The 24,515-nt window shown below is 35.5% G+C and overlaps 1 protein-coding gene across 3 annotated transcripts in view; it reads right to left on the bottom strand.

Annotated features, from left to right (window-relative positions):
* Window positions 1-1,335: 1,335 nt before the first annotated feature.
* PIGK (phosphatidylinositol glycan anchor biosynthesis class K) overlaps window positions 1,336-24,515 on the bottom strand; it is a 130,389-nt gene continuing 107,209 nt past the window's right edge. For 2 of the 3 annotated variants that reach the window (XM_061121598.1, XM_061121600.1), the window contains one exon: window positions 1,336-1,694. In XM_061121598.1, the coding sequence (XP_060977581.1) occupies window positions 1,578-1,694 (117 nt within the window). In that variant the 3' untranslated portion in view covers window positions 1,336-1,577. Of the gene's footprint in view, window positions 1,695-21,072; window positions 24,316-24,515 lie in introns of those variants that run through there. The other variant, XM_061121599.1, reaches the window with a different exon arrangement.

Raw genomic sequence — 24,515 nt, 5'->3', positions numbered from 1 at the left:
AAGGAATATTAGCTTTAAGAGGTCTTATTGTAGAGGAAGAGTTGTCTTCTGAATGTTTCCTATAATTACAAAACATATCTTCATAGTGACTTGAAGATTAACACAAAGTTCCTAGATAAAACAGATAAAATATAAAAATGTGTCCCAGGGACATGAATACTCAACTTTCAGGATTTTTTTCTCCCCCTCATACATGAAGAAACAATATCTGGGCCTGAGAGCAAAGCACAATCTCAATACCATTTCCCGTTATGACGGACAGAAGATGGCTGGCAAGATGAAAAAGTCAGTGTGGGGATAGGAGCCTTGCATCTCATCAGAGACCAGACAAGAGGCTTACTGTCTTATACGATACATCAGTCAGACACAAGGACATGGCCACAAGCACGAATTTTTCCTACAGTCTATCCACCTTATGGGACCGTCCAGAAAAAAGTGCAGACCCAGCCAGTGCGCAAGGTTTACCTTAAACAGAATGAAGCAATATCTTTTTCAGTGAGGAAACCGAAGAGGAGGTGATCAATTCTAGAGGATCACAGAATGCTTAGAAACAAAAAATGATGGGATTTGTTTCTCTTGAGCAGTGTGACATTTCCAAAGATCTTAAATTTTCCAGATAAACTGACAGTAAATAAAGCCCTGGGGACTGTCAGTACCACAGATTAAAAAACTAATTTTTCACATTACAATTTTAGCTGTAGAATTCTAGCTAAATAGCTGATAAATAAAATATTAACACATGAAAGTGTCAGTCACTTGGTCATGTCTGACCCTTAGCAAACCCACAAACTAGAGCCCACCACACTCCTCTGTCCATGGAATTCTCCAGTCAAGAATGCTGAAGTGAGTTGCCATTCCCTTTTCCAGGGGATCTTCCCAACCCAGGGATCGAACCTGGGTCTCCTGCAAGGCATGCAGATTCTTTACTATCTGAGCCACCAGAGAAGTCCATATTAACACATCAAAGAATGAACCAGAAGAAAATTTGGGGAACAAAGTAAGTAGTCTAATTATAGAAGAATATTAAACAAATTACTGTACATTCATAAAATGGATGGTACATAGCCATTCACAGTGTGTCCTTGAAGAATGTCCAAGGAGAGGCAAACGGTTGACAACACACTGCAAAATGACAACTGACAAAATCTTCTATATGATGTCTATTTTGGAAAAAAATATGAAAAAAATACTAGGAGAATATACATAAAAATATTAACAGAGGATACCCCTGCTAGTGAGAATTTAATGTCTTCACATTTTTTTCCTTTCCAAATGAAAGGGGATTAAACAAGGGGAAATTCTTATTTTCAGAAAGAGTCAGTGAGAATACTGTAATCTCTTTATCCCAATATTTTAATAACACACAAAATGAAAAACTGAAATATATTTAGTGCCATTTAGCACTTGCATTAACAATAATTTTTCTTTAAGTTATAAAAACAATAGTTCATTCAAATTTACAGTTTGCTTATACTTTCTGCCAAGTCACACAAGAACAATGTTTTTTTGAAAATATATTGACATGAACTTATATCCAATGTTGTAGCCTTTCATGCAATCTTCATACATCACCACATTTAGAAAATGAACTTCATATGCTTGATTCCATAAGTTTTGAAGAAAACCATGATAATGAGTGCCCACAATCCCAGAATAAAACCTCCAGGAGGATGCCAATCCTTCAGCTTTGGTTTCTGCAAAACAAGAATGACATTATAAATTTAACAATCGATAAAGACTGATAGAAAATAGGTAATTCACAGAGTGTACTTTTAAGGGGTAGTAAGGTAGATTAAATTAAATGTACTGTTAGCCTTCCCTATCTGCAGGTTCCACACACACAAACATGTCCTGTATGTTTCTTTGTCCAGCATAGAAAGGCAGAACAGTCTTCCCCATTTAGTTGTCATTTCACCAGCTACATTGTGATCCTGAAATTGGAGGTCTGTGACTACTGTCTCTTTATGAGTTATAGTAATACTTCCCGGATTATGAGCCAAGATTGTAAGGATAGTTATGAGAATCCTATTCTAGGATGGATTAAAGTGAAAAACTGCAATCTGAAATTTGCTTTAGTCACCATGTAAACTAGATCCCAGAAAGGCTCATAAATCTTCTAGTGGTTTCCACATCTTATATTTTGTTTTTTCCCCTACATAACCAGGACACCTAATGCTCTCCACTCAATCTTCAAATTATCACATGGAAAAATAAAAAAGAAAGGAAAGAAGGAAGGAAGGAAGAGAGAGAAGGAGGGAAAGAGGAAGGGAGGGAAAAAAATTACACAAGTCAAATCTACCAGAAATCAGTAAGGACCATGCCATTAATTCACTGCCATGATTCTTATAAATTTATGTTTATTATACATCTTTTAAAATATTTAATAATTACCTAACATATTCAAGATTATACACTCACTGAAAATATTCCAAAGTATATTTTGATAGAAAGAAATTCTATTTTCTTTTAATTTTATAAATGGAGAAGTTATTTATGCAAATATCTGATTTTCAATTAGGTGATCCTTTTCGTTCTTTTTTTTTACAAAGGAAATGAATTACTATATTGAAGTTGTAGTTATCAAAACTTTAAAAAATCAAATTTTGATAAAGTAACATGTAATTTTTAAATTAAAATGTTGCAGATAATAATTTCAAAGTCAAGCTGAGAATAAATAATACTTTAAGAAATTTGCAACAACTGTAATGTGATATAAAAAAATCAATAATTTCTTTTTTTCCTTTTGATAAGAACTCTTAGAATTTACTCTATAAATTCTATATACAATATAAGGCAGTGTTAATTACATTAATCCTATTGCACACAACACATATAGTACTTTTTTAAATTAATTTATCTTAATTACAGGATAATTACTTTACAAAATTGTGATGGTTTTTGTCATACATCAACATGTATGATGAGCTCAGTGGTTCTCAAACAATTTCAGATGGTTTGTAAGCTCTTGGAACATTGTGCAACATTGAAAAATCTTAATTTAATTTCAGTGGAAAATCTATAGTAATTAACATAAAACATAGTTATAATAAACGTAGGCATATAAGTATCATAAGCATGTGACATGAAGAAACAAGTGAGTGAACTAAATAAACATGATTAACTACTGCTCAGTTTCTGGCCTGTTTATTCTCTAATAGTCAAACATTGGTCACTCTTGCCAAGTGGATGAACAAGTTTAAGATCAAAAATTATATTTCCACAACTGGGAAATGATTTTCTAGTAAAGAGCTATTAACTCAAAAAAAAATATTTATTATTAATGGAAGCACACCTTTATACAGTAGTCAGAGGATGCTCGCTGAGAATCCACTTTAAAGAGTATTGACTTGGTTGAAGAGGTGATTCAGATTCTCCCCAGTAACTAGGAGTCTGATTTATATAGTATTTGAAAATACACACACACACACACACACACAGAGGTTATTAGGTTATTACTTTCAAAAAGTTAAATAAATATTGTCAAAATCTGGCATTAAGCTGTGAATTGTAGAAGAACAGGTTATAATATAGACAATTGTTCTATAAACTAATTTAATGAATTTCGGTGCTAAATATTCAGGAGATGTGAACCTTCAAGAGTTCAAGAGCACCTAAAACTTTCAGGTGGTGTTTAAACCAAGTCATGTAAGAAAATACTGAACATCATTTAGGCACTATGATTCATTACAAATTACTGAAATAAATAACCAAGTAGTTAACAGCAAATCTTACTTCTGCACCTGTAGGAATTCTAGTTACTTTTCAATGAGATGGATTGCCCAAGGTTGTGATTTTACTATTACATCTTAAACTCAGAAGCCAGAAACAGTTGCCTGAGATAAGACAACTGTAGCTTCCCAGGTGGCGCTTGTGGTAAAGAGCCTGCCTGCCAATGCAAGAGACATAAGAGACTCAGGTTCGATCCCTGGGCTGGGAAGATTCCCGGGAGAAGGAAATGGCAACCTACTCCAGTATTCTTGCCTGAAGAATCCCAGGGACAGAGGAGCCTGGTGGGCTACAGTCCATGGGTTGCAAAGAGTCGACACAACTGAAGTGACTTAGCACGTAACTTCTTTAGAAGTAACTACCATTTCTCCAAACATTGGTCCTGATAGTTACTTCAATCTGTTATTTTAAAAACTGTTTCAGAGAATTCTGGAGGTACTGCTTCCTGATCCTTCAACTAAATATGTCCCACATTTAGACCACTGATGCCCAGGAGAGGACAAGAGGAGAAAGCAAAGTGCTAGAGTGATGGTTTGCCAATGGCAAACTCTGAAGGCAATAATGCAGGAGCAAGAAATGTATGTTATTACTCCAGAAGTATTATGGAATGGTATATTTATTCACATTACAACACTGTACAAGCTAACAAAAGTAGCAAATCTCAGCCTTTCAAAACTACTATTTGCAGTTGCTCTATTTTTCATTGTATATTCATTACATATATTTGACTAACAAAAAATGGAAAATGAATTATTAATTAAATACAGTGTGGGCCCTTAGCTTAGAATCCTGCTAGTGCAGCTGCTCCCGTCTTCTCAGGAAAGGCACATAAAAAGGCACAGAAAGAGACAACAGCACTCTCTACTACAATTAACTTAACCTCTGATGAGAAACCTCAGACACTTTCCCTATCTGTAAGTCTAGAAACCAGGTCTAGAAACAAATTAATGGTGGCCCAGTTTTCTGAATAGTACAAAGGATGCAAAAGATTGCTATGCTCTGTGAAATAGGAAATTCTGTCAGCTGAGAAAGGGATTTGAGCTCTCTCCCTTTTTCTGCCTGCTGTTTAGGAGAAACAGTGTTGCCATAGAAGGTGACTTTATGAGGCAGCCAGAGTAGTGCAACCCTTCCCCAACCAATTAATAGCATACTTCTTTCTACATCTATTTAAATATAATTCCCAGTAAAGAGCATATCAGAAGGTAGCAGGCACTGACAATGGTTTACTGCATCCAAGAAGGCTCAACATCCAAACAAAAATCTCTGTAAAGAAGGGAAAATACAGGAAAAATCCTTTCAATAATATATGTTAAGAAACAATGTTTTTTTCCACGTATTTCATCTTTTTAAAGTGTCCAAAACCCAGGCACACCCAGCACAGCAGCAGATGACCCTAGTCTAGTTTACCAAAACCACATCTGATGAATGGCCACCAGTCACTAGGAAATGTTGAACTATTCTTCAGATACAGATCTGAAAGGATCCAAGTCTAAGTAGATGGTGAGAAACATCCACACGCTCTGTTGGGAGATACTGACAGTATTCTAAAGAAAAAGGCAAAAACCAAGGTGAGGTCCATGAGTAAAAACACTCCAACATATGAAGAAGAAATTTCCCTAAGACACAAAGAACATATCTCTGAACAGATTTCATAAAGAACAAAAAAATAATTTTAGAAAGATTTTATTTGACATGGATTTGAATAAAAGTGCACAAGAAGCCGAAACCAAATGAATAGCATAAAGATAAAATAATACAAGACACAAGGACAAAATGTTGAGGTAAAAAGGGAGCCGTAAGGTGGTGTCCCAAGCATCTCTCTGAGTCCTTTATTCACCGAATTGTGGTAGACTAATCACGGGGAAAAAAGGTCCTAATTCCCCATACTTCCTTCTCTGTGTTCATACACTTTGAATATATTGCTTTATCACAGTTCTCATCTAGAGGTATACTCTATGTCTTTCTTCCATCAATCAGTTGGCGTTGTGACTTCTTTTTGCCAACAGAAAGGAACATAAGCAACAGTGTCCTAATTCCAAGCTAGCCTCAAGAGGCTTTCTTTGCCTGCTTCTGCTCTTTCTTAGACCTCTGCTACCACCATGAGAAACAAACCTAGGCAAGGCTTCTGGAGGTAAAAAAGACATCAGATGGTAAGGAACTCAAGTCCTCCAGTCAGCAACCAGCCATCTCCCAGATGCAGAATTGCCTAATTAAGACAAGGTTGACCAGAGACTCATGAAGGTGCCCAGCTAAGAATAGAACTGCTTAGCTAAACTCAGCCTGAATCACTACCCTGAAGACTTATGAGTCAAATAAATAGTTGAAGTTTTAAGCCATTAACTTTTGGAGTGGCTTATTATTCATCAAAAGCTATAAAATACATCCACTGAGATGACCATTAATATAGAGGGAAAAATCCTGATCCTTTATTATCATAAGAAAATAAAGTTCTCAACTACATACTTTTCAAGTTTCTGCAACAATGGTATATATAAAAACAACATGAAGGGTAGCTAATCAGCTCCTTGTTGATCATGAACTTGGTTGAGGTGAGGGAGGTCTGTCAAGAGAATCCCCTTGATGCATTCTAGAACAAGCAATTCAGCCCCATTTCACTTATCTGATCTAAACTTCACTAAGTAAGGACTTCAGCAAACACCTGTTTCACCTGAACAGTATGTATAGCCGACTCTGTAGAAGGCATGCTACAATGTCTTCTAGAGCTAAGTTTCGTGAATGTTCTTTGCCCCGTACCCCTCACTTTAAGGGAGCTGCAGTTATGCTCACTCTTAGCTCTTCCTTGTAGTCCTCCTGGGAAGAGACTGCCTCCACCTGTCACCATGCTGGGAACTGCTCCCAAGGAAATAAAGTGGGGGAAGTTAGAGACTAACTCACCTCACTTCTCTCTACCCCTCCTCCTCCCAACTACAATCTCTAGCTCAAGTCTTATTCCTTTCCTTTGAAGTTAGTTAGCAATTCATACTCATTGGATATTGCCCCCCACCCAACCCTCTGCTAGAGAAATGTTCATTTCTCCCAGAATCTTGATGTATCTTACACATGGTAAATTTGCAAAGCAATTAATTTAATCTAGGATAATTAAAGATGATTTGTTTTTAACTATAATTTTGCTTCCAACAGAAAGTTGACCACTGTTCTACCTTAACCATAATTTTAGTTTTTTTCTGACACAAATACTCACTATTAATACTGTTAATTAATATCACTCTGGAATTTGCAGCCAATCCAGATGTGAGTTCAAGGAAAAAATAATTTTTATATTTGCAGAATTTACAATTAGGTATCAACAAACTATACAAAATCAACTCTTAGAATTATTGAGAACAAAGAGTTCAGATCTGAGATAAATATAAAAAAATACCCTTCCAATGTGCCAGTAAAAATGAGTTGGAAAACAGAACAGAAACAAATTTCATCCCCACCAGCACTAAAAAACATAAAATATTTGGGAATATCCACAGCATGAGGATAAAAATCTCATTTTTTAATCTCACTTTTTAATCTCATTTTATAAATTTATAAAATCTCATTTTATAAATTCATCTCATATGGTAAAAATCTATATTACTATATAGAAGGGTAAACAGTCCTGAATATCAAAGAGGATATGATAAAGCTAATCTATAATATTTTTCTGATACAAAATAGAAAAGATCAATGAAACAGAATAGAAAGTAGGCAATCAGTTCAGTATCCAAGAATTTGGATATTATATTGGATATTATAAAAGAACTATAACAAATCAACAAGCAAGGAAATATTCTTACTGGTCCCCTAACAATGGGTTAACACCTGGAAAAGAAATCAGTTTTGTTTCTAAACCAAAACTACAAACCAAAATATACTTCACACAATTAAGAATTAGATGTAAATATATGACATGTAAAAAAAAAAATGTTTTAAATTACTTTTGTAAAGTGGCACCCAGGTGTCCATCATAATGGTAGCTATGTTAACGGTTCCAGTGGAGAGCAGTTGCAAAGGATTTCATTGTGAAGAGCATGTGTCAAAGGGCCTGCAAGCTAAAGGGACTGTCAGTGGGCAGCTATTCAGGCAGGACTTCTTGAATGACCTGGCCCTTGAACAAGGTGTCATATGTAAGTTGATGGAGAGGAGGAGATAACACCCAAGCAGTGACACATGGAACAAAACCATGGTGATGGTAAAAGCCAGGCATTGGGAAGAGTGATGCCCCAGCCATACTGTGCTAGCAGGGGGAAGGGGACGGACAGAGATTTGCATCTGCTTTATTCAATGCCAAACCCACAGGACTCTGGCACTTAGAAAATCCTGATGAAAGAAAAGGATGCAGTTTGAAAGTAGCAAGCATTAGGGCCAGGAGGGTCACTCTGTGAATACCCAGTTGCATTCTGGGATCTGAAACAATGAAATGCCTCTGAGAGCTTAGCCAGCAACCACCCACAGGTGAATATGGTAAAAAGAGATAAAATGTCAGACAATCTGCACAATAAAGGGATTTATAAGTCTAAAAGCAATAAATGGATATAAAAAGGTGGAGAGATTTTTAAAAGAACTTTTTGAAAAATCAGTATTTTATGAAGTGTATAAATCAAACTAAGAGGCAAATAAATGAGAAAACATGACAGAAAGGGGAATAAATTCAGTACTTTGAGATCTGCCAAAAATGAGTAAGAAAAGACACATAGATTTATGAACAAATGCTATAGGGAAATGAAAATTTTCACAATAATTACAAATGGCTAATAAAAAGCTGAAAAATATAATTTTTGATCATAAAAGCAAGTTAAAATAATATGTTAATTATTTCTTCCTTGTTTCAAAACTAAATTAGTAAATGTTAATAAGGATGGTCAACTTTTCAGGGAAAGTAATCTATTTACATGTTCAGAAGTCTAAAATGTTATAATTTTTCATTCCTAGAATCTGTTGCACTCCTAGCTAGGATTGTAAGGAACTCAGAAATGCTGACCAAGGTTTTGCACAAAGATTTTCTTCTTACTGTTATTTACATAATAAAAATGGGAAACTATATATATAATATGAGAAATACTGCACATCAACATAATTAGTCATCAAAAATGTTCTCAATTTTAATGATTTGGAAAGATGCTTAGACTGTAATAAGAAAAAGTAAAATGCAAGCTGAATATGAAATATGATCTTTATAACAATATTCAAAAAAAGGAAACTGAAGTCTGAATACAGTTTCTGTGAGAGAAATAGGATTAGAGGTAGTTTCAAACTTTTCTCTACACTTATCTATACTTTTGAAAATATATTTTCTACAATGGATAGGTATTTCTTCAATTATTTTTATGGAGGAAAGATGAATACAGAGGAAAAACTTGTAATAAAAGAGTCCACCTAGAAGAATCTTTCTATATTCATCTTTGACAAATTTAGAAGATGTTCTACAATAATACCATTTAGTACACGATATCCTACTTTGAGAAAAAATAACATGAACAGCATGACAGCACCATAATAAAGTGCTTTTTCAATATGTATTTAATGATATTCCCAGAGAATAACAATATTGCTATTTTTAAAACAACTATAAGTAATATTCTACAGTGATTTTACTTACAATCAAATGAGAGATTGGTATAATTATTGCATTTTGTAGTACCGCTGCATTTGAGGTAAGTTCACATTAAAGTATAGCTTGTAATTTCATTTGTGTCCATATTAGAGCTTCTCATAAAATGACTAATTTTATGTAGTTAAGGTACTCTACTGACTGCTATTAAATACACTCTTTTTTTAAAAAACCTTCACAATAATAGCTATAATACAGAGGTGAAAAGCATATATAAAACACTGCAATGTGTCATGAGCAAACACTTAAAAGCTTAAGGGCTACCTATTACTGAAATGCCTAATATTTCAAATTAAAAAGATAGGTAGCTTAGCAACACTACACTGCCAACTGTGAACAGTGTTCAGTCTCCTCCATCATGTTTCTAGGAGAACATTAACCACAGAACTTCAAATGGTTAACAGAGAATTCAGAACTAAGTATTAAAATTATGTAAAAAGAAAAAATTGAGGATTTAAAAAATTGTACATGTTTACTGAAAAACAAATGGAAAATTCACAATGTTTCAATAAGAGTTTTTCCTTAAAACATAATGAGCATATCAGAGCAGTTAAATTATATTTTAAGGAAAGAAGAAAAAAAAATAACAATCCACTAAGGTTACAATTACTTTAGCAAATAATTTAGCTATTTGTTTTCAACTGTTTAATTAGTTGTAGTCTGTTAGTATTTCTAGTCTATCAACATCCTTTGCATAAAGTATGATTTGTAATCTTCAAATTATACTTGCAGTATAAATCAAATTGTGGTCAGCAGAATTCTAAGACAGCCCCCAAGATTCCCTCTCTGTGGTGTGCACAGGCTGTATAATCCCTTCCCTTTGAGTGTGGACCAGGACTTATGAATGTAAGATGGGATATCACTCCTTTGACTAGGTTACATTATATAACAAAGACAACAGGATTATGAAGATGTTATTGGTGACTTTCAATTAGTCAAAAAGGAGAGTATCCTGGAGAGAGAGACTGACCTAATTAGGTGAGCCCTTTGAAAGAGGGTCTAGATACAGTATCAGGGACATAAGTCAAGAGAGACAGACAAGAGGTTGGCACAAATGTAACTGCAATTTTTGCATTGTTGAAATTTGCTGTTTGATATTAGAATATATTCTTTAAAAAATGCAGTTATATTATACATTATTTTAATGCACACTTCTTGCTTTATGGTGTTTGGTTTTTGGGGTTTTTTTTGCTAATGACTATTACTTGCTGTTTATTTTATATCTATTTTAGACTAGAGGAAAGATGTTAGACAAAGAGCAAATTTGAGCTATTGCCTTATTCAAATTCAAGATGGGTTGTAACTTGCAACATCAACAACACATTTGGCCTAGGAACTGCTAACAGTTCCTAGAGGTGGTTCAAGAAGTTTTGCGAAGGAGACGACAGCCTTGAAAACGAGTAGAATGGCCTACCATCAGAAGTTGACAACGACCAATTGAGAGCAGTCATCGAAGTTGATCCTCTCACAACTACAAGAAGTTCTTCTTCTCACAAGAAGTTGCTCTCAACGTTGACCATTCTAAGGTCATTCAGCATTTGAAGCACATTCAAAAGGTGAAAAAGCTTGATAAGTGGGTGCCTTATGAGTCAAGTGCAAAAAAAAAAAAAAAACCATCGTTTTGAAGTGTCCTCTTATTCTGTGCAACATCAGCAAACCATTTCTCAATCCGACTGTGACATGTGAAGAAAAGTGGATTTTATACAACAATCGAAAAGGACCAGCTCAGTAGTTGGACTAAGAAGCTCCAAAGCACTTCCCAAAGCCAAACTTATACCCCAAAAAAGGTCATGGTCACTGTTTGGAAGTCTGCTGCCCATATGATCCACTGCATCTAAGCAAAACCACTATATCTGAGAAGTATGCTCAGCAAATCGATGAGATGCAATGAAAACACTTTTACAACCAGCAGGAGGCAGAAAATGCTTTCCAAGAGTTTTTTGAGTCCTAAAGCACAGATTTTTATGCTACATGAATAAACAAACTTATTTCTCCTTGGCAAAAATATGTTAACTGTAATGGTTCCTTTTTTGCATTAATAAAAATGTGTCTGAACTTAGTTATAATGATTAAAATTCATAGTTCAAAACCGCAATTACATTTGCACCAACCTAATATCAACCTAATATCAACCTAACATTAAATCTGACAAATGTTCTTTGACTGGAAAAACTTAGAATACCCTAATTTCCTATGTTATTTTTTAAAAATAGAAGGGAATTAAATATTCTAGACTAATTCCTCCTACTCTTCCATACCTATTTATTTCTCTCAAGTACATGAGTGTTCAGTTGTTCAGTCATGTCTGACTCTTCAGGATCCCATGGACTGTAGCCCACCAGGCTCCTCTGTCCATGGAATTTTCCAGGCAAGAATACTGAAGTGGGTTGCCATTTCTTACTCCATTATTCTCTAAGACTTTGCTCAAATATGACCTCCAGATGAATCCTGTTCTCATACATCAGTAAGAATTACTTTTTTCTTCTCTGGGCACCAATGATATCTGGTTTATATCTTATACTATAATGTGCTTCTACTACATTTTGATATGTTTGTCATATTTTATCTATTTCTAAACCTTATCAAGGCTTCATAAACTTTAAATAATCAGTTTGTGTTAGTAATATATTACTTTCTTCTTGAAAATAAGAAATGTAAAATATTCAAATATAAGTAATCAATTTACTAGTTTATACTCTTGGTTTTATGACTTAAGGAAAAAATTAAGAATTCCACTGATCAAATAACAACACAATTTCAAGAATCCCTAGTGAGAGGTTAAAAATATTCATTTAAAAATGTGTAAAACGAATTTTGAAATAAATGAATCTGTTTCTTAGTATCTGTGTCCGTTAAGAGGTAATCAGAGTTTTGCTTCTGCCCATGTAGGATTAAATTCTATAGGAATTATCTGCCATTCTGAACAATTCAATAATAATTCAAAAGGTAAGAAACAATGGTTTTCTGAAGTTGGACAATTTGCAGCAGTTTTCTGATCCTTGAAAGAATGGAAACAAATAAGATGAATCCTTCAACTGCCCAAGCTTATTGCCTAGAGGCCACTCCCAAGCTGCAACAACACAAGGATGGAGCACCCACTGGAGCCCGGCAGTATTGAAGAGTTGAAGAGACACAGATTAGAATTCAGGGAGGTTTTGGTGGCTAGAACTTTCAGGGTAGACTATAGGAAAAGAGGGAGCTCCACAGAGACACGGCTCCAGAGAGTTGCAGAGGGATTTCCTTGAATCTTTGGCGGAGTTCTAATCTGTGCAGGCATAACAAGAAGCTCATACAGAAAAGCAAAATAAAACACCAAAGCAACAAGCCAAGCAACTCCTAATACTTATAATATGCAGAACTTCCTGTCACAACAGTGGGGCTAAATCAGAAACAGTGGGGCTATCTAAGCCCCTGCCCTGCCAAAAGACTAATCTGGATCTGCCTAAAACAACTTAAAAGCAATCCTTAAAGGAACGATCCTAGAACAAAATCCAACACTCATTACATGAATAAAATAAAAATCAAAATGTAACAGCCAACAACAACAACAACAAAAATAAAATAGCTAGCATCCAATCTTTTAAAAGGACATTGGTAGGAAGAAAATATCACCCAAAGCCAGGAGAAAATCAATTGAAATAGACCCATATATGAAAAAGATGATGTATTTAGTAGACAGGGCTCTTAAGACAGCTATTATAAATTGTATGTAAACAAAAAAGTGAACATGAGAGAAGAGAATATATAAATAAGATCTATTATAGGATTTCTAGAGATGAAAAATATATATAAGATGAAAACTACATTGGATGAAATTAAGAGTAGATTAGAAACTTTAGCAGAGAACTATTAAGATAGCAATAGAAGTTACCCAAATGAAGCACAGAAAGAAAAAGGACAGGGAAAAGAATACACAGAGCCTCAGTTATGCCTATCGTGGCATAATATTAAGCAGGAACACATTCATGCAATTGGAGTCCTAAGTAGGGAGAAACAAAAATATGTAAAATAAATAATGACTGAAATTTTTTTCAAATGTCATAAAAACTATAAACCACCACAAATCCACAAAGCCCAACACCAAGAAACACAGAGAAAGCCACACAAAGGAACATCATAATCAAAATTCTGAAAAACAGCGGTAGGACTTCCTTGGTGGTCCAGTGGTTAAGAATCCATCTGCAAATGCAGTGGATACAGGTTCGATCCCTGGTCTGGGAAGATTTCACGTACCACGGGGCAATTATGCCCATGTGTCACAACTACTAAAGCCTGCACACTCCAGAGCCCACATGCCACAACTTCTGAACCCCTGCACCCAAAGCCCATGTTCTGCAAGGGAAGCCATTGCAGGGAGAAACTTGGGCACCACAACTATTGAAAGCCCAAGAGCAGCACTGAAGACCCAGTACAGGCAAAAATAGATAGATACATAAAATTTAAAATAAAAAGAAAAGGAAAAACAATCATAGCGAGAACACCTTAAAAGAAATCATGTAAAAAGAGATTTGTTTTTACAGAAAGGGGTTTAACAAACTACAGCAGATGAGTCCATCACATGACTACACAAATAAAGTTTTATGAGAACACAGCCATGTTCATTCATTTACATATTATCTATTGCTGCTTTCACATTACACCAAAGTTCAGCAGTTGCAACAAAGACCAGATACCTAAACTATTTACTATCTGGTCTTTAAGAAAAAGTGTACTGACCCCTGCGCTACAGTGGAACAAAGATAAGCATAATTGAAGATGTGCTGTCAGCAACCATGGAATCCAGAAGACAATGGAAAGGCATCTTTAAAGTACTGAAAGAAAATAACTGTTACCTAGATTCTAGGAACAATGTGCCAAGTGAAAAAAGTCTTTCGAGGATGACCATGAAATAAAATTTCAGTAAGACAAAAGCTTTGAGAATCCAACAGACATTTTCTGCATCAGACCTATACATAGCAATATACAAAGTGGTATACCAAATACCTATACTACAAGGTATACCTACAGCAGACCTATAATACAAGAAATGTTAAGAGAAGTTCTTCAGGCAGAACGAAAATTATACCAGAGGGAAATACAGACTTCCACAAATGAAAGAGGAGAGACCAAAATGGCAAACTGGTAAACAAATGTATAAAAATATTCTCTTCATTTAAAAATTTCCTTAAAAGATAACTGACTGTTCAAAGTAAAAATGATAATATATTGTATGGCTCATAAAGATGTAGAATCAAAACATATAACAACAACAGCACAAAGAATGGAAGGGAGAAACTGAGAACATATGATTATGAAGTTCTTACGCTATACATAAAATAATATACTATTTAAAGTTCGTGTTTAGTCACTCAGTCGTGTCTGGCTCTTTGTGACCCCATGGACTGTACCGCACCAGGCTCCTCTGTCTATGGGATTTTCCAGGCAAGAATACTGGACTGGGTTGTCATTTCCTTCTCCAGGGGATCTTCCCGTCTCAGGAATCGAACTGGGGTCTCCTGCATTGCAGGCGGATTCTTTAACAGCTGAGCTACCAGGAAAACCTTGGTAAGAAGACTACCAGGGAAGTCAACTATTTAAAGCAGGCTGTGTTAAATTAAAGATGCATACTATAAATCCTACACTAACAACACCAATTAAGTGGATTCACTTAATAAACCAAAAGTGGTGTTAAAATGGCATCCTACAAGCTCAACAGAAAACAGAAAAAGAAAAGGAACTGAGAACAGATGGAGCAAATATAAAACAAACAGCAATACAGCAGATCTGAATCCAACCAGATTTAAATCCAACTTAAATACCGATAATCACATTAAGTGAAAGGATCTTAATAGTAGTAGTAGTGTGAGCCGCTCAGTCCTGTCCTACTCTTTGTGACCACATGGACCACAGCCTGCCAGGCTCCTCTGCCCATAGAATTCTCCAGCAAAGAATACTGGAGTGGGTTGCCATTCTTCTCCTCAGGGCATCTTTCTGACCCATGGATTGAACCCAGGTCTCCACCATTACAGGCAAATTCTTGACCACCTGAGCTACAAAGGATCTTAGTATTCCAATTAAAAGGCAGAGATTGTCAAGTTGAATAAAAACATAAAACTCAATGATCCTCTACCTATAAGAAACCTACTTTAAGTTCAAAACACAGATAAGTTAAAAGTGAAACGAAAATCTCTTTTTCCAAACGGAAACAGAAATACCATGGAAAAAGAAACCTGGGCAGGCCATATTAATGTCAGAACAAAGTAGAATTCAGAACAGCGGTCCCCAACCGTTTTGGCACCAGGTACTGGTTTTGTGGAAGACAATCTTTCCACAGACCTGGGGTGGAGGGATGGCTTCAGGATGATTCAAGCACATTACCTTTATTGTGTACTTTATTTCTAATCTAATGCTGTCACTGATTCAACAGGTGGTACTGGTCCACAGCCCAGAGGATGGGGACACCTGCTTTAGAACATTGAATATTACAGGAATCAAAAAAAGAACTTCTCATACTAATACAGGGATTGATTCACCAAAAAGGTATACCAATTCTAAATGCTTTATGTACTTAAAATTTCAAAAACACATATCAAAAACTGATAGAATTGAAAGGAAAAATTATAACTGTGTATTTCAGCACAATCTCAGAATTAATTAGTAAAAAAAAATCAGTAAGAATATGGAAAATCTGAACATTATCAACCAATTTGATGTAGTTGATATGTTTATTTCACTCCACCCAGTGATATTAGAATGCAAATGCTATATTAGTGCACATGAACATTCACCATGATGGACCAATTTCTGGTCTTTAACACAAGTCAGTTAATTTTTAAGGGCTGATGTCACAGAATATTCCACAAAGTGGAATTAAACTAGAAATTAGTAACAGAAGAGAGAACTTGGAAAAATATTCAAATACTTAGAAAGTAAACAATATATTTCTAAGTAACCCAAGAAGAAATTACAAGGGATATTAGAAAATATTTTGAATTTAATGAAAATATATTTGTCAACTGAAAAGAATGCAAAACTGAAAAACTGATGTTTTATTCGGCAGACTTACTGAAGACTTGAGTTCAGGATACAGCCTCTCAGATAGCTCTGAGGGCCTGTTGCAAAGAGGTAAGTGACAAGTCAGGATATACAGGAGTTTCTGTGGGGGGCAAGAAAAAAAAGGAAAAAAAAAAACAAAACCCAGGTGTCCAACATCAAAAGATTACTGCTAACTATATTTTAAAAACCAGACATCTCAAGTTAATGAATTTATCACTTTTCTATGTATGGGAAGATGCAAGAGTTGGACTTATTGAAATTATTCCCTTGATCTGCATCTTAGCTCTCTAGTGCCGGTACCCCACTCTTCTCCATTCTAGTTCCCCGTCCTCAGGGTGCATTGTCAGGGGTGGCTGCAGGTGCTGATGGCTTGATGGTGGGCAGCCTGTTTACTGAAATGACAGGTGACAGTCTTTATTCACATACTTCAAATGTGTGGGATGTACATAAATCATGCTTACAGAGATATGTATAGTTTTATACGATTGTATTAGAAAAGAAGAAATATCTGAAATCAGCAATTTATGAATAAGATTCCACCTGAAGAAATTTGGAAAAAAAGAGCAAATGAAACCCAAACTAAGCACAAAAAAAGAAAGTTAAAAAGTGAAATTCAATAAAAGCAAAACAAAAAAAGGGGGGGGGCGGTGAGAAATATCAACAACCAAAAACTGCTTCTTTGAAGTTCAATAAAATTGATAAACTTCTGAAAAAACTGGTTTAAAGAAAAAAAAGAAGAAAGACAGAATATCACTACAGATTACACAAACATTCATAAGATAATAGGACACAAAAATAACAGCAATAAATTTGACAAGCTATGCCTTGACAGATACGAATTATCATCTTATCCAATTTTAAGCCACAGAATTAAAAGACACATACTTCTGTAGAGTCCACAAAAATTTCCACATCCCTAACTGATATGGAAAAGAAGAGAATCAAGAAAGAGGAAAGGGATTTCCAGTCAGCCTGTAAAATAAGAGATCTGTGTTGATAAGAACGCATTAGAATAACCCAGAATAGTCAAGCAGAAACTGCAAATAATAATGGTTAACACTTAAACATTTACTATACGCCATGCATTAAATAATTTTAAATGTTTCAGTGCACTGCCTTCAGGGTAGATAATATAATTACCCTGCTTAACAGATGAGGAAAACTAACAATTGTAACAAAACTCCCACCACTACCCATAATCATGATTATCATTTATGGAGTACTGACCAAAAGATCCACTCCTTTATAAGACCTTCACATATTTTATCTTATTTAATCCTTACAACAGCACTGTGACACAATTATATAATTAGTATCTTATTTCAATCACGAGAAAACTGATTGAGTAACCTGACTAGTCACAAGCTAGAAACTTCAGTAAGTGGTTTTTCTAGGCCTGAAACATGGTTAAGTTTGATTTCAAAGTCAGTGCTCTTAACCATTACATAATACTCCTAAATTGCAGGATTCCTCTGGGAATAGGTCAAGACTTCTCCTCCTCCAGGCAATTCCCTTACCTCACGAATATTACGGGGCAACAAAAAAACCTTTCCTTGGAAAGTAAGCTATGACAAACCTAGAAAGCGAGTTAAAAAAACAGAGACCCCTTTGCTAACTAAGGTCTATATAGTCAAAGCTCGAGTTTTTTCCAGTAGTCATGCATGGATGTGAGAGTTGGACCATAAAGAAGGCTGAGAACCAAAGAATTGATGCTTTTGAATTGTGGTGCTACAGAAGACTCTTGAGAGTCTCTTGGACTACAAGGAGATCAAACCAGTCAATCCTAAAGGAAATCAACCCTGAATATTTATTGGAAGAACTGATACTGAAGCTGAAGCTCCAATACTTTGGCCACCTGAGGTGAAGAGCCTACTCACTGGAAAAGACCCTGATGCTGGGAAAGCTTGAAGGCAAAAGGAGAAGGGGGAGGCAGAGGAGGAGATGGTTAGATAGCATCACCGACCCAACGTACATGAATTTGGGCAAACTCCAGGAGATAGTGGAGGACAGAGGAGCCTGGCATGCTGCAGTCCATGGAGTCACAACACACAAAACAACAAAATAAGCACAAGACTAATGAGCTATAGAGCACATATTGGAGAAAGCTGGTGTTAGGATTCAGGGGTAGAAGTGGGGAAGAAAGGTTGTTTTAACAGCAATAGAAGAGCCTAAATGGGTATGAGGCACGTGTCCAAAGACGCTGGCTCTTCTGAGTACCGCTCTCCTAGCTATTTATGGTCAAGTAGCAAATACAGCACACATGGAACACACCTTTAAATGTTTCAGTCTCCACTTTATACTGACACTTGGAGGCAGGCATAACTGCCTGGAGTGGAGATGTCTTTGTAACTATTGCAAATTTGGTAAGTTAAAGCAAGAAACAGTTCCCCACAACACATGCTCTAGTTTATATTTCCATATACAAATGATTACCTTAAAAACTACTAGGATTTACCCCTTTTTGGTAATTCATGTAGCAAAGGATATTTAAGTGTATACTAATACTAGCAATATAAAGATAATATCCCATCATTTTCTGCATCTTTAATGTGTATAGTGTATGTATCTATTCCCTACACATGAAAAATATAAAACAGATTTTCCTAACAGTTTGACAAATGCTTTCAAAATTCAGATGCTCTTTTATTTTAAAGCTAAGAATCCTTTTGTACTATACTTTTGGTCTTATATTTTCTCTGTTTATCATCAATTATAAGTTCAACATATATTTCCTGAAGGCGTACTATGTACAAGCCATTTGAGCTAAGGGGCTTCTAAGCATGGTTATTCTTTCTTGTAAAAGTAGTAACACATATTAACATCAGTTCAGTTCAATTCAGTCACTCAGTCGTGTCCAACTCTTTGTGACCCCATGGACTGCGGCACGCCAGGCTTCCCTGTCCATCACCAATTCCTGGAGCTTGCTCAAACTCAAGTCGAGTCGGTGATGCCATCCAACCATGTCATCCTCTGTCATCCCCTTCTCCTCCTGCCTTCAATCTTGCCCAGCATCAGGGTCTTTTCCAATGAGTCAGTTCTTCACATCAGGTGGCCAAAGTACTGGAGCTTCAGCTTCAGCATCAGTCCTTCCAATGAATATTCAGGACTGATTTTCTTCAGGATGAACTCGTTTGATCTCCTTGCATTCCAAGGGACTCTCAAGAGTCTTCTCCAACACCACATTTCAAAAGCATCAATTCTTTGGTGCCCAGCTCTTTTTTCCCAGCATTCAGCATATTACCCCATAGGTTCCTTTGTACTTATATTTGTGGGCCATAAAAAAAGACCACTTCATTTACGTTTATAAAGTAGACAAATCCTTATTTCCTAAACAAAATTAAGATATATATTGTAGTTGAATAGGGGCTTCCCTGGTGACTCAATGGTAAAGAATCCACCTGCCAATGCAGGAGATGTGGGTTTTATCTCTGGGTCGGGAAGATCCCCTGAAGAAGGAAACAGCAATCCACTCCAGTATTCTTGCCTGGGAAATCCCATGGACAGAGGAGCCTAGTGGGCTACAGACCTCACAAAGAGATGAACACAACTTAGCAACTAAGCAACAACAACAACAGTAGTTGTATAAATTAGTCATGTTCATAAATACTGATGATTCTGAGAAGCTATTTCAAGGTTTTAGAGCAGGAGTCTTTTTTCATTTCATTTCTCTATAAAGGGCCAGAGAGTAAGTATTTAGGCTTTCAAGACCACAGAATCTCTCTTCCAACTATTCAACTCTCCCTCAAAGTACAACATGAGCTGTAGACAATATGCAAATGAATGGGTTTGGCTGTGTCCCAACAAAACTTATTTGCAAAAACAGGTACCATGCTTGTTTGACCCACGAGCCATGGTTTGCCAACCCATGCTCTAGAGAATGCTGCTGAAAGGATTGAGAACTACCTTGCTACCCCAAGCTATGCCATTTGGGTATATTATTGGAACCGAAAGCACCTGAGAAACAGCAGATGCAGGAAGACTTCTCTGACCTCCACCTTTCTACCGAAAAACGGATCATAAAATTTCCTGTGAGAAAGGAACCATCTCTGTACCAGGAAGGGAAGAACATTCTCATTACTGGAGTCTGGGTATGAATCTATACAAACTAACCTACTAAAATAACCCTTATCTTCCATTAGTTTCCCATATATGTTTTCCTAGTCACTTTCGCACAGTTTCTGCCCCTTGCCCAAGCCCCTCTGTCTCATCACTCCTCCACAAATTTATTGTTTCTTAATTAAAGTATATAAGCTCTCAATTGTAACTGCTTCTTTGGGTCTTCATTTTCTTTATGAAGACTCCCATCTGTACAGAAAATCATTAAATAAACTTTCTATGCTTTTCTCCTGTTAATTTCTCTTATGTCAGTTTAATTCTCAAGACTAAGAGAATAGAGGAATTTTCCTCCCCTGTCTAGTGATTTTCTTTTACTCTGTGTTTTTACATTATTTATATTGGTAAAATAAATTGTAAGAATAAAGCATGTCCTCAAGACAGGATAAAATGATGTTTCAAATCTGATACCTTCACAATACATATCAGTTTATTAAGATGATTTCAAGTCCCAGAGGAAAAAAATGTAATTTTTGTTTAAGCATTTCCCTAACTTATAACATGAAACTCTTTTTAACCCATTAACTACTAACATCTTATAAAACTAGTGTTTCAGGAACATATTATACGTGAAACTCAGAGTTAAGCAAATTTAAATCTCATGGCTACAAGTATGAATATGAATTTAGATTGTATACAGAAATATGATATATATAAGAAATGGGTTATTTTGTGCATGGAATCCTTTTATAGCTTGCTTGCTTGCCGTTAGGACTTCCCTGATAGCTCAGCTTGTAAAGAATTGCCTACAATGCAGAAGACCCTGGTTGGATTCCTGGGTGGGAAAGATGCCCTGGAGAAGGGATAGGCTATCTACTCCAATATTCTTGTGTTTTCCTTGTGGCTCAGTTGGTAAAGAATCTGCCTGCAACACAGGAGACCTGGGTTCAATCTCTGGATAGGGAAGATCCCCTGGAGAAAGAAAAGGCTACCCACTCCCGTGTTCAGGCCTGGAGAATTCCATAGACTGTGTAGTCCATGGGGTTGCAAAGAGATGGACACAACTGAGCAACTCTCAATTTGAGCTTCTCTGATAGCTCAGTTGGTAAAGAAGCCACACATCTTTTACAGAAAAAAATGAAACAGGTGCACACTCCCAAAATTTCTCATTATTTATGTATACCATCTAGTTGTATTCTCCTTAAATGAATTTTTCTACATATACCCTCAGTTTTATCAGTCAGATACATGGATCAACGGTTTCTTCATTCAGTCAAACTTAATGGATACAAGGAAAGATGTAGTTTGGGCCTATTCTCTTCTCCCATTTGTTAGTGAGTAACTAAGTGATTTCTATCATTTCTTTAACACATTCTCTGCCTCAATAAAATAATCATGCTTTTAAATATGTTCTCCTAAATATGGAAGAGGGGAGGTGGAATGGGAAAGGAAAAAGAGAAGATAGTCAACATCTGTAAACAACCAACATCTGTTCAGCGTCAAGAATGTGTCAAGAATGTGCCAAATGCTCCGGACACATTATCTTGTAACAATTCTTCATTGAAAGTTTTAACCCCATTTTACAGATAAGAACTAGAGTAAAAGAGGTAAGTAAATCATCCAAAGTAACAAAATTATTAATTAGCCTACTTAGTTTGAACTTAGGCCTGCTCATTTAAAAGACCATGGTCTTTCCATGACACCGCAATGTCTTCCTTAAAACAGAATCTTCCTGGAAAGTTGAGGAGAAAAGTAGTATCTTTTCAAATATCTGATGATGGCTGGCAGAATGCAACCTGGACTAGACTTGTTTTATGTAGCCGTCAGTGTGAGAACTAAAATGAAGGAGTGGAAAGCATAAGAGATTGTTCCTAATTAGATATAAGAAAATTTTCCAACAAGCAGTTCAAAGAAAGAACAGGTTGCTCTGAGGAGTATGAGAGGACTTTTCTATGACTGAGTGGACAACATTTTGGTGAGATGCCATCTAAGAGAAGCAGGATTGCATAGATTTTTAAGAATCTAGAAGATTTGTTAACATTAAGATAACATGAATCTAAGAAAGCAGTGCAAAATCAGCATACTCTTATATTACCTTTTAATTTCAAACCATGAGGAAAAGTCTCTCACTTTGTTAAGAAAAATGTCAATAACTTAATTCAAAAATTCCCAAATTCCAAAAAGTACATCTAAATTAATTTTTTTCTCTACCAAAAAAGACAAAAAACCAAAGACAAAAATCCTCAATAATACACCAATAATGAATAATGCTTGTTTCAAGTTATACAACTATTTCTAAATGGGTAAATAGTTGAGGGAAAAAAGTTGAAAATTACTATAATGGGTTTTTGTTACTTTGCTGCAATGCAGGAGACCCAGGTTCGATCCCTGGGTCAGGAAAATCCCCTGGAGAAGGAAATCGCAACCCACTCCAGTATTCTTGCCTAGAAAACTCCAAGGACAGAGGAGCCTGGTGGGCTACAGGCCATGGGGTCATAAAGAGTTGGGCACGACTGAGTGACTAACACTTTATTTAAGGAAAAGTTAAATTCCAACTCTGTGTTTTTAGGCAGAATTTTTCTAACTTCTGTAATGCTACTCTTCCAAAACAATCATTACAGTGCTTGTAAGTGTTCTTTGGCATTTGAAATATATAGTATGAAGTACAAATCAGGAAGCCTACTTTTGTGCTTAAATGAAGCCATTATTCAGAGAAATAGTTAATTTCAGTCAAATTAACTTTTTGAATATCATTTGCTTGTACCTAAAAATTAGAAACTAAATTTCTTTTACAATAAGCTTTCTAAAGTTTGACACAGTATTTTTAACAAAACCAGTCACATTTAGTCATGATAGTCATTATAGAAATGTTTGACATATTTGCAAACAAAAACAAATCTTATAATTATTTTTCCCATACCCTGCTTGTAACAATCTTTCCAAGGACAAAGGCCTTATAAATGGCTTAATCAATGTTCTGAAACAGTCCTTTTCTACTTCTACATTAGTTGAATGCTAAGGATTATAGCTATTACAGTTACTATTTTATTTTTGTCAGAAACAGTTGAGATGTACCAGGAAAGAAGCAAAGTCAGTCTGAAATTCTTAAAAATTGATTGCTAAAATGTCAGTTAAATCTATCACAAACTTTAACAATTTTAGGTATAACAGATATAGTTATTTAGCAAAACAAAATATGTAAAATATATAATTAGTGCCTAATAGATCCATTTATAATTATTACATCTCTCTCTCTAGCAATCTTTATAGACTTAACAACATTATCTAAAACTAAAAACATTTATTCTACAAAATTAAATCTTTATTGGCACATTTAAACTAGAAATGTCTTAGTTAACCAAAATTAGGTAAAATGGATACTATTCTGTTTTCACAAGGTATTAATAACCTTGGTAAATAAAAAAGAAAATGTTATCAGAAATTATAACTGAAATATACTACTCTAATTACTCACTAAACAGGATTAGCACAATGAAATGAAAGTTAATCTTGAATGTTACAAGTCTGTAACTAAGTTATTGATTCCTTTAGTATAAAATACGACTTTTCTGACATGAATATATCCATTGTAAAGTGAATGATAATCTCAATTCTTATTGCGAAGCACATTAAGGTGATTTCAGGTCAATTTAGATGACAGATTAAATAACTCCTAGTCACAGTTTCGATCTGTTGCTGGTCAGTAACCACTGCCAAGTACACAGCATTAAGCTGAAGGACACTGTATTTTCAGATGTCTGTATCCAAACAGCCAGTTTCTAAGAAGATCCTCCTGTGTTTCCTATTCTCCTTCTGTCATGGCGCTTCTAGTACTATTGCCTTTGGTGGATCCTTGAGTTCACATGCTGTCAAGTGTATCAGGATAGGCACATAACCACCTATTGATAAAAGCAACAATGTATTTTTTTAACTAAAATGTTAATTTACCTTATTGTACTGCAAATTAAAATCTTTCTACAAGATGCACAGGATACAATGAGCATGAGTGATCTGGTTGTTATTTTCTTCACTGTATAATGTACTTTTTCTTCCTTATGTACATATTTCTATTGAAAAAGTAGATACATATACCCAGCTA

This window comes from Dama dama, chromosome 20 (assembly GCF_033118175.1).
Source record: "Dama dama isolate Ldn47 chromosome 20, ASM3311817v1, whole genome shotgun sequence".
In the NCBI taxonomy this organism is placed as follows: domain Eukaryota; kingdom Metazoa; phylum Chordata; class Mammalia; order Artiodactyla; family Cervidae; genus Dama; species Dama dama.
This window is presented reverse-complemented; position numbering and strand designations above follow the sequence as displayed.